Source organism: Chiloscyllium plagiosum, chromosome 13 (assembly GCF_004010195.1).
Source record: "Chiloscyllium plagiosum isolate BGI_BamShark_2017 chromosome 13, ASM401019v2, whole genome shotgun sequence".
NCBI classification, from domain to species: Eukaryota; Metazoa; Chordata; class Chondrichthyes; order Orectolobiformes; family Hemiscylliidae; genus Chiloscyllium; species Chiloscyllium plagiosum.
The window spans coordinates 80,275,131-80,286,964 of record NC_057722.1 but is presented as its reverse complement, the minus strand read 5'-3'; the positions used below and the strand labels follow the sequence as shown (position 1 = coordinate 80,286,964).

The 11,834-nt window shown below is 39.4% G+C and overlaps 2 protein-coding genes across 3 annotated transcripts in view; both read right to left on the bottom strand.

Annotated features, from left to right (window-relative positions):
* Positions 1–3,294, bottom strand: part of rfc4 (replication factor C (activator 1) 4) — a 43,013-nt gene extending 39,719 nt beyond the window's left edge. The window contains exon 1 of one of the 2 annotated variants that reach the window (XM_043702836.1): positions 3,271–3,294. In XM_043702836.1, coding sequence (XP_043558771.1) covers positions 3,271–3,279 — 9 coding nt within the window. In that variant the 5' untranslated portion in view covers positions 3,280–3,294. Of the gene's footprint in view, positions 1–656; positions 702–3,270 lie in introns of those variants that run through there. The other variant, XM_043702834.1, reaches the window with a different exon arrangement.
* Positions 3,295–3,806: 512 nt separating this feature from the next.
* Positions 3,807–11,834, bottom strand: part of LOC122556233 (zinc finger protein 639-like) — a 13,558-nt gene continuing 5,530 nt past the window's right edge. The window contains exons 2-3 of the mRNA XM_043702832.1: positions 9,275–9,346; positions 3,807–8,617 (exon numbers count right to left, since the gene is read on the bottom strand). Coding sequence (XP_043558767.1) covers positions 7,461–8,609 — 1,149 coding nt within the window. The 5' untranslated portion in view covers positions 8,610–8,617; positions 9,275–9,346 and the 3' untranslated portion in view covers positions 3,807–7,460. The remainder of the gene's footprint in view (positions 8,618–9,274; positions 9,347–11,834) is intronic.

The following is an 11,834-nucleotide window of genomic DNA, read 5'->3' as shown; positions in this document are numbered from 1 at the left end:
ACCTATCTTTGGGCTTTGGCTGTCCTCCAGAAGGTGCTCTATATAGTTCCTGCTAGAAAGCAGACAGGACTGAGCTGGATGATAAGCCATGGTGGAGCAGGCTGAAAGGGCCAAATGGCCTATACCTGATCCTGTTTTCAAATAAAAGCTGCTGGATATCCGAAACCAACAAAGAAAGGGCTGGAGGAACTCAGTATTCTGCAGTGAGAGAGAAACAGTGAACACTTCAAACATAGTCTTTAGGGTTCAGGTTCTAAGGGTTGCCCCTCTGTCTTTCTCCCTGCTGCCGTGGCTGAGATGTTTCAAAACAGAATGCAAGGCCTAGCCTCACTGCAGTGTTGCAGAATATTGCTTTTAAAAAAAATTATTATTAATGTATGGTTATTATTTGTTTCATCAGACCATGCCACTCTGACCCAGATCTTGGTTAGGGCACATATTCAAAATCTGCAGATTTTATAAAATCAGACATTGAACTACAATGTTAATTAAACGTAATTTAAATAAGGAAAGAGCTACAACCACGTACAACTTAATGTGGAAAAATGTTTCCCTCTGAGTGCAAGCTGGATACAAGGCCTGGGTATCCATACAACGGTTCAAAATAACAACCACTGTGACTGCTCTTTGGAGAACTACCCAACACAGGTACTCACATGGAGTGGGAGTCCCATACATTCAAACATGCCTCTTGCAGGACATTTCAGGATGGTGTATTTAGTCAGAGGCCTTGGGCAAAGTCATGTAATAGTCTGCAGGAGGAACCTGTACTAGTAGTCCCTCCATGCAGAATGGAATTTGTGAAATTTCCAAAATGATAGCTCAAGGCACAAAAGGGAGAGAAGCCACGTGTTGAAGAACAATACAATTTATAGAGATGGTTAGGGAAGGTAACATTAGGTGGAATTATTCCATGTGTTTCAGCCTCCATGTAACAATGAACAAAGGTGGGGGCATGCATCTCATAGCAGCTAACATGGCTTTAGCTGCACAACTAAACTAACTCCAGATCATCATGGCAATAAACAAACAAGGTGCTTTTAAAACTAGAGTTTAAAAATTTATTCTCAAAATTTGACTACGCATAGTGTAACTGTTGCAATTGCAAGCTTATTGTTTAGGTTTCTGGATCATAGCGGTCAAACAGTTGGTTCAAGTAGGCCACAAGTTAGCAAAAGAGCTGTTCCAATACAATTCAGCATTATATTTACATTTAAAATGCAGACCATTGCTTTAGTTTTAAAAGATCCTTTTTACTACTTAAAACTAAACTGACCATTGGAGACTAATCCATTATGAATTTGCAAGCCATTCTCAATCTCTTCAATTTTGTCTTCAAAACAATCAGACTTGTCCTTGAACGTGACCAAGACTTGTATCAATCCAAACCTGATCACTGTACATTCCAACACCCATACGTGCTGACAGACACACTCAGAAGATGCACTACACCAACAAGTATTTGACATCAAAGATCTCCACAAGTCAACTAAAGTCCCGGGGGGTTCACAGAGCAGTTGTCATCATCCCCTGGACCTTGGACCTGCAAAATAAGAGCTAGAAAACCCTAACAGCAATTCTTCCGCTGCATCATCCAGATTTAATGCAAGGACCTAACAAACATCTCAATGCCAGTTCGACTAGCATTCAGGAAAAATCTAGCTACAATAAATTGGATGATTAGTTTAATAAACTGGTCCATTTCCAACACCTCCCCATATCGCAAGGCACCTTCCCATACAACCACAGAAAATCTAAAACTCGCCTGTTTACATCCTCACTGTCAAAAGCTCCAGACACACTTTCCAGGTGAAGCAATGATTTACTTCTGCTTCACAGTGAGGTCTCCTCGATATTGGGAAGATGAAACGGACTGGGAGACTGCTTTGCAGAACAGTTAAATTCTGTCCACAAAAATGGACAGCTTCCAGTTGCCTGGCACCTCAACACCTGGTTCTCTGGTCAACATCTCCATGTCAAGCCTGCTGCATTTTCCACCGAAACACAGTGCAAACTGGAAGAACACCACCTCATTTTCCACTTGAGGAACCTGCAGCCTTCAAATTTGATATCAAATTCAATAACTTTAGGGCCTGAACACTTTCTCCCATGTCCTGACTCCAAACCCCATACACCAGACTCTGTCATCACTCGGGTTGCTTTCATCACAACCAATCTTCACCTACTTATGGTCCCCATTATCAGATTTTCCTGTTCTTCGACATACTATAATCCATCCCTCTGTCCAACTGCCTTTCCACACACTATGTCCAACCCCCACCCCCCAACCTTCAGCCCCTATGCCTATTTTCCTAGCTACTATCAATTCTGAAGAATGGTCACTAGACTCAAAATAATAACCTGCTTTCTCTCCCCAGATGCTGCCAGACCTGCTGAGTTTCTCCAATACCTTCTGTCTTTGTTACAGTAAACTGGCCACCATCTATATGGCTAAATGACATCACCCAAATCAGGTGCTGTTTATCAACACTCAAGTAGCTAACATTGCAGGGGAGGAAATACTGCAAAGTCACACCAATGCTCTACTTGAAGTGCAGCAGTATTGACATTGACGACTTGGAGGAACTGGTTGGTTTCCAATCATTTAAAATGGCAACTTATCAACTAAGTTGCATCACACTTTCAGTTCAAATCCCTTAACAATGAGGCAGAGCAGTATCAGACAATAAAAAGGAAATAAATCCTACAATCTGCATCCCACCATCTCATGGGACTGGTTAATCAGTATCCAAAGATTTGGGGTTGAAGTTAAGCCTATTCAATCATGTGAAGAATTACAACAGAAACTTGTGCCCAAGTAGATGTCATATTGAAAGGAGGAACAGCTGATAATCTTAAAAGATGCTGGACATCAAATTATTGGTGGTTAGATCGTAATGTCAATGATTCTACCAGGTTAAGAATTATAACACATTTGTTTTTGTTTAGTTAATATTGAAGAAGCTGCAGCAATTTTTTCACATTTAAAAGTTTTGCCTCTTCAATGATTAAAAATAATTTGCCACTCAGAGAACCGTATGGATCAATTATATTGACTACTAGGTCTCAAATTTGATATCCAAATTTTGACTGAATGATAATGGTTACAGCCAAGAATGCTACTGTTGACTGCAGCACACCTGTAATGGAAGAAACTATTTTATTTTTAAATACCACTTACATGCCCATCCCTTAGCACAATTCATAGATATTTTTTAAAAAAAACAAGATGGATTAATTTCTCAACTTCTGGCATCACTTCAATTCTACCCTGTTCATCTTTTGGTTATCCAATGTGCAGAACACCGAATAGGTCAGAAGATCTGTAACAACTTCAGCCTCTCAGTCAGACTTCCACCAAGGATGTCCACACTTTCACTGTCACGCTGTGCAAAAAAAAATTATTAGACTGAAATGAACCACTCTCCTCAACCCAATGTATAGAAACACAAACCTAAACTCATTTTCCATTACTCTCTGGCTCCTCATGTTCTTACTTCAGGACTTTTCTCCCTCACCACTTATTCTGATGTTAGCTCCTTGCTGGAGTACAGGGATAGAGACCCCAGTGGTACCCATCATCACATTGAAATCTTAACCACAATTGCCAGTTGGTTACGTTACCCGTGGGAAAATCACCGCAGAGTCTAATAGCAACCTAACACACATACACTCCTGCATTTCTAACAAGAATTACTGATTTATGATCATGAACTCTGATCAAGTTATCTTTGAAACTTGCTTTTTATTTTGCAATTTCTAACCAGAACTTTTGAAGTTGATAGTAATGAAAACAAAGAATCATGTCAAAGTGCAAAAATTACATTTTAATACTATTATCTTACAATATAGCACTAGTTCCCATAAGTACAGCATTATTTCTTCTCATTATTCAAATGTCTGAAAATACTCCCAGAATACAGTCCATCACTTGCTGTACGTCACTTTTGTACAGTGTTGTGCAATGTTACAAGAATGCAAATGTATTCTCTATTTAACAAAAGTTGAGAATTCCATCAAAATCAGAGGCATACAAAAATAAGCAAATACAAAATTATTTGTCAAACATCGAGAAACTGTGACAAGCCACGTTGCATGTAGAAATTATCCTAAGCGTTGCATTATCAAATACTTCAAAAATAACTTTAAACACTATTTTTGACTCCCACAAAGATAAATAGGATTCTACAGGAACTTACGTGAAGGTTTCACTAAATACCTGCATGTGTGAAATGTTACATAATTTCTTCATGATACATTTAACAGATTGGCATATTTTCAAACAATTATATTTGGCAATATAAAATTACATTTGTAACATGCACACATTAAAATCTGAAATTCAGAGTTGGGGCAAGGTACACAGACTTCTTGCCAGCATAGAATTTGCTGCATCTTTTTACCCCAACCAAAAGATACTAATGTATTATAAAACAACACACTGCACTTCTTTGTGGGTCTTATTAACAGTTGAATATCAGCTTTGAATATTTCATTCCCCTTTAAATATAAATACTTTATCCTTTGTGAAAAAACACAATGGATGACCAATCAAACCAGGTTTGAAATGTGAAAACTATGATAGGTTTGAAATCTCTGAAAGTGGCTTGGATTGATATTCTGCAATGCATTATGTAAAAAGTTAAAATGCGTGGATTAAATGTTTGCTTGAACTTTGTGGTTATCAAGTTAGATGATGTCAGTATTAATGACAATTAGTTTCTCCTGGTTGTATCCTGTGATAGCCTCAAGCCTACTCTCTCAATCTTAAAAGAGCAGCTATCCATGTTCTATTATAAGACCACAAGACATAGGAGCAGAAATCAGGTCATTTAGCCCATTGAGTCTGCTCCACCATTCAATCATGGCTGATTGGTTTTTCAACCCCATTTTCCTGGTTTCTCCTGTAATCTTTGATTCCAGCCACTCTATGACCTCTTTGACAGAATGCCAATTAGATGCTGAGTCTGCTTGTGCAATGAATATATGCCGACAAAGAGCTGGATAAGGCTGTTCCAAAACATCCTGTAGCTTGCATAAAAATAGGTGATCGACCTCGGACTTAATCCCAGGTTTTCCCAACGAAAACAATATTCTCAAAGGCATGATGGGATCCTTTGGCCAAATGGATGATTTAATGGTGGCAGTCGATAGTTAAAAACAAAACAGGTCCCTGTGATTTGGTGGTAGGAAAGCTTTTCAGTTGTGTAAAAGCACTTCCGCATTTAAAATAAAAGTGGTATACATTTGGAAAAGAAACGGTCAATTGTATGTAAGAGCACTTTTGGATATAGAAGAAAAGCCATTGTGGAACTGTCCCACAATGTAATATTGCAGTTTAGCAAGTATGACTTATAAGTAGGCATCATTCTGTTCAATTCAAATGTATAACTGTGTATATTAAGCAGTTTTTAATGCACAAGGCTAATTATTAAGATACTTTTCCAAGAAGCCGAACAAGAATCCAAATATGAGTTTTTGCATATTTAAGAACACAAACGCACTGACTATAATAAAACAAGATAACCATAATTTCCAACTGAGCTGACAAAGTTTATTTTAATTTTCAAAATTGATGTCACTTATTCCATAACATTGACACGATCTTCAGCACAATCAGCTCTACATAGCCTACGTAATTATATTGATATACATTATAAAGAAAGGAGTGATACTTTGCCCAAACCACTTTCAAGAAAGCTGGTAAGAGATCCGTCATACTGCACCATACCCATGGATAAGATGCCTTCAAAATAAATACTAAATAACAGTCAGTGAACTATAAAATGTCAGTAAATCTGATTTCAGTGCTCAGGTGATATCCACGAAATCACTATAGACACTCTGAATATATGAACCATCTTCTGTGTATATACATTACTATCACATCCATCCAACCTTGAAGGGCACTCTGACATAGTGGAATTGTGTTAAGAAAGCATAATTTTATATTTATATAATGTACACTTGTATAGGTACAAGTGCATCTCTTTGTACACCTACAAGAAACATTGCAAGCCATTGGTCCATTATTAAATCATCTTTAATGTAAGAAAGTCTGGAAAAAAAGCACAGCATTGTTGATCTGTGGATTGTTTTCCGCAGTAAGGTTTTCTTTGAATCCCCATCATGAGACATTTATCCTTTGCTGAGATGCATTCAAATTTAATTTGGCTCTGTAATTTTGCTAAATTTGTTCTTGTCCCAACACCCAGTTTGGTTAGGATAGCCTAGTCTGTGGACAACACATGCAGCCAATATTACCTCAATGATCTGTTTAGAAATGCAGAAGATTCTCCTCTCTCTCCTGTTATCTTGGGTCCTCTTGCAACAACCATGACTTGTAAAACGCCAGCATGCCATTGCAAAAATTATGATTAGAAAATAATCTTGAGGAAAAAAAAAGATTTTTAGCCAAGGAGTCTGTAGTTTCTGGCACCGTGCAACCAAATGGCCTTTCACTGGAAATTCTCTGGAAATCAGTTAGAAAACTCAAAAAAAAAATCCAGATCTAAACTAAATTCCTGCTATCTTCTGTGCTAGTTTGAAAAGCATTGTGGTGGAAGCTGACCCTGTTACAAATCTGACACATCTGCAGATTGAATTAAGTTTCCATTAATAGTATTAATTTGCAAAATTCATGGAGACTTTTAAATTTAAGAAAGCTCTTTGGGTGCCAGGTGCTGACAAACATGTTTCAAAAGCTTTGAGTGTAAAATTTTAAACTTACTAAGAAACTGAATTCTGCAAACCATTATAAATACCAAATGCAATTGTTTTAAAGGTAATTAGTTATTTGCAAAGCTGCTTACTCACAGGTGGTGAACTAGACATTAATTCACTTTCTAAGCATTTGTGATATATCCATGTTGGCTGTATGGATCATGTTGCACAAGATTATTATTCATAAATCAAGGACCGATCTTAAAGTAAAATTTTTAAAAAAGTTTTTAAAACATTAGCTAAATAAGACAGTTTAGAAACTTAGAGAGGCGGTAGTGAAGAGGGGGAGCATGAGGGAAACCTAGTTTCAATTTTGGAAACAATTTGTGCACAGATCTCAGATAACACCCAAATGGGAAGGTCTACCTTTTGCTGTTTTAACTTTTCAGGTACCAGGGCACAGACTGTGCTGTTACAGTTCCCCCATTTATAGTCATGGTTTACATTCTACTTTAAAATATTGATGTTTGGGACAGGTTGGAACTTGGAATGCTTTCTTGCTTGGTTCTCAGCCATCACACACAGTGCTACAATCGGCGAATTAGAACAGCAACAGAAAACGCTTCACACACTCAGTTAAGCCACTTTGGATTCTCTATAGTCAGACAGATAGGCTTGTGAGGACTTACATGGCATTCTTCCACAGGAACATCTTCCAAATAATCAAAAAACAATGTAGTTTCACACTCGTGGAATTCTACAAGACACAGCCACAGAAACAAAGTTTAAAATTATGTTTAATAATCATATCCCTGATACCATAGCAGCTCATTATTCTGTTTGTGTTTAGCAAGATGCCACATAAGATCACCATCATTTGCAAACCTCAACATACACATCTCGCATTTGTATGGAAGCGCTGCAGCGTGGCTTATGTCGATATGGGATCGGAGGTTTGCAATTTGCTCAGTAGAATAATCACAGTACTGACACAAGTATATCTCCTGAGAAGAGTGCAAGTTCAAATGTTTGTTATATTCGGCTGTGTTGCAAAATCCCTTCCCACAATCATCACACACGTATGGAAAAAAACGGGCATGCTCAATTGCCACATGCCGGTTTACATTGCCGTACAACCGGCTCCTGTAGCCGCAGGACTGACAGATAAAGAAATTTCTCTCCCGGTCAAAGCTCACTTTACTTAAGAAGCCTGCAGGTCCCTGAAGTCCATCTTCGGAGCTGTCATTCATCTCCATGAGGCTGTATGCATGTTCGGCAAGGACATGGCTATGTAGCTCAGCAGCATCATCTGTGCCATACTCACAGAACTGGCAGAGGTACTGTTCATCGCCATCATGCTGTTGCAAGTGAAGATGCAGCTCACTGGTACTGCAGAAGTGGATGTTGCATTGTTCACACCAGTACAGATACCCAGTGCTGTGGACATCCGCCACGTGTAACTCCAGCTCCTTCGGGTTTTCTGCACTGTAGCTACACAACTGGCAAGCATTTGGCTCTTCTGTTTCATGGATCTGCATGTGCTTATGAAGTAGATCGTACGTTAGAAATTCATGTTTACAAACTGGACAGATGTTCGGCAGAGTGTTTGTGTGCCTGAGAATAACATGCTGCTTCAGCTCTGACGGGTACTTGCTGTTGAAGTCACAATGCTCACAGCTATACAGCCCATCACAAGATGGTTTTCGAAGAGGCCACTTATGCTGATAAAGAACCGTTGAGCAAGGGGATTTGGCCCGATTTTCCAAACTATCACCAACTGAACGTTCGTTTGCATTTTCTTGGTGTTTATTGTTCGTTGAAACTCCATGTTCAGGATGATGTGTGTTAAGTCTGTTCACTTGGTGATTTAAAGGACTCCAGTTATCAAATTCACTTTGCTTCTTGCTAGTTCCTTTCAAAACAGAGTATATTGGTCTCAAGGCCATGCAAAGGTCTGAAAAAAAAAGCGAATTTATAGAGTGCACTGACACGTTTAAGACATTCTTGGAAACCACCATATTTTCTCCTTCCCAAGTGTGTGAAAACACAATTTTCTAGCATATCCCCATGGCAAATGCCATAGCCTAGTCACAAGGGAATGGGTCAAAGATAAGAAATTAAAATTTTGATAACAGGTTGTCGTTCTAGACAGATGGTTCTGAACTTGGGCAGCAAGATGAAAATCTAGCCCTCACTGTCCAGATACTCAGATAAAGAATAGTCACTTGGTTAAGACCCAGAAAGCTGCTACCACCTGAAACCTGTACTCAAGCACAATTCACTGCTTTAAAGTACAATGAGAAAATTGTTGAGAAAAGATAGGAGAGCAAATAAAGCAAAATAACAGTAAATAAAGAAAATAAAGCAGAGTTGTCTTAATTTCTTCTAGTCTGTAGGACAGCCCCATCAGTATTACAACCAACTAATCTTATCAAATGGTTGCAGTTAAGATACAAGTTTTGATTTTGTCATTAATAAAGAAAATCACACTCAGGCTAGCAACCTTCAAGAAACAAATTAATGAGTCAATACATCATTTTCATCTCAGTAAATAGATATTACAAGGTAATATTTACAGATATGAGAATTCATTACTAAAAAGAAAAATTACCTTGTGAATTGCTTGAACTGTTACAGTGTTCAGGACTTTTTACTTCTTTGTCTTCAACTGTGGAATCAGACCCTATAAAAGGCAACATAACAACATGAGAATGAGGAGCAGGAGGAGACCCTTCAGTCCCTTGAGCCTTCTCAACCATTTAATACAACCATGACTGATCTTAGAGTCATAGAGATGTATAGCACGGAAGCAGTTCCTTCAATCCAACTCATCCATGCCGACCAGATATCCTAACCTAATCTAGTCCCTTTGATAGCATTTGGCCCATATCCCTCTAATCCCTTCCTATTCATATACCCATCCAGATGCCTTTTAAATGTTGTAATTGTACCAGCCACCCTCAACTTTGTTTTCATGACCACTCTCAATAACCCTTCAACCCGTTACTAATTAAACATCTATCACCTCCTTAATCTTACTCAGTGCCCTAGCATCCACTGCACTCTGGGGGAGTGAATTCCACAGATTCATGACCCTTAGAGAAGTAATTCCTCCTTATCCCTGGTGAAATCTGCCACTCCTTACCCTAAAACTATGACCACTCATTCAAGATTGCCCACACACAAGGGACCACCCTTTCCAAGTCTACTTTGTCAATCCGCTTTCACACTTTATGTACCACAATTAGATCTCCTCTCATTCTCCTAAACTCCAGAGTATAGGCCTCAACAGCTCAATCTCCTTCATGAGACAAACACCCTATCTCTGGAAATCTTATTAACCCTTTCTGAACTGCTGCCAATGCAACTAATCCCTCAACAGCCTACTCCCAATCCCCATGTCTCATCCAAAAATGTTACCCTGACAGTACAGCATTCCTCCAATACTTTAGCCTATTTTATGCTCAAGTCATTGGAGTCAGTTCTGACTTTGACTTGGGCAGATTGTTACAAACTGAGTAGGTATGCTGGAGACGCAAGAGCAACAATAGAGGGATGTACACTCAGAACTGGCAGAACTAGGTGAATCTGAAAGGATTAAGAAAAGAGAACAATAATAACAATTTATAACAATGATCAGAAGAACTTGGAGTAGACCAAACAACTTGTACAAACAGGCTCGTAGCTGATTGGCTTGTACTCTTAACTCTACTTTTATTCCGGGGTTTTTGCCCGAAACGGCAATTTTCCTGCTCCTCGGATGCTGCCTGACCTGCTGCCTGACCTGCTTTTCCAACACCACACACTCGACTCTAATCTCCAGCATCTGCAGTCCTCATTTTTGTCTCGTTTTATTCCCCAGTATCAGAGTTACTTGCTGAAACAAAAAAGTGACCCCATCTGACACTTCCAGAAGGAGAGACATTTTGAAGAGGAGGAAAATCTCTCATGGGTCAAGGTTTTTGGTCGTCTGTCCTCCTGTGTCTCAGTTTAAAATGGTTTGATACCATTTTGACAAAGCATCCGAGGGCATTTTACTGCGCTAATGATGAAAAATTGTGAGAAATTGGCTAATACATTTACCTTCTGACATTATAAGTGATTAGACTATATTGTAAAGTGCTTGGGAACATTAGGAAATCATGAAGAGTACTATGTACTGTAGGTTATTCCCTTCTTTTTGCCTTTTTCATTATAATTTCATTCATGAAATCCATCTCTCACACTCTATATCATAGCCTGGGAGATAGAGGATTCGCTTTTGGCCCCATCTTTATCTATGCTGCGCACTCCCTGTAGATCTCATTGACATGTCACACATGTCACTGACGCGTTATCACATCATGTCATGGAGTCCAGCTTACCAACTGTGATGGTGACACCCAGCTCTCCCTCCCAGCAGTTATAGAGTCATAGAGATGTACAGCACAGAAACAGACCCTTTGGTCCAACTCGACCATGACAACCAGATACTCTAAATTAATCTAGTCCCATGTGCCAGCATTTGACCCATAACCCTCTAAACCCTTCCTATTCATATACCCACCAAGATGCCTTTTAAATATCGCAATTGTACCAGTCTCCACTACTTCCTCTGGCAGCTCATTCCATACATGCACCACCCTCTGTGTGAAAACGTTGCCCCTTAGGTCCCTTTTAAATCTTTCCCCTCTCACCCTAAACCCATGCACCCTAGTTCTGGACTCCTTCACTCCAGGGAAAATACCTTGTCTATTCACCCTATCTATGCCCCTCATGATTTTATAAGCCTCTATAAAGTCACCCTCAGCCTCCGATGCTCCAGGGAAAACAGCCCCAACCTGTTCAGCCTCTCAGAGTCATAGAGATGTACAGCATGGAAACAGACCCTTCGGTCCAACCCATCCATGCAGACCAGATATCCCAACCCAATCTAGTCCCACTTGCCAGCACCTGGCCCATATCCCTCTAAACCCTTCCTATTCATATACCCATCCAAATGACTCTTAAATGTTGCAATTGTACCAGCCTCCACCACTTCCTCTGGCACCTCATCCCATACACGTTCCACCCTCTGCGTGAAAAAGTTGCCCCCTAGGTCTCTTTTATATCTTTCCCCTCTCACAGTAAACCTATGCCCTCTAGTTCTGGACTCCCCGACCCCAGGGAAAAGACTTTGTCTATTTATCGTA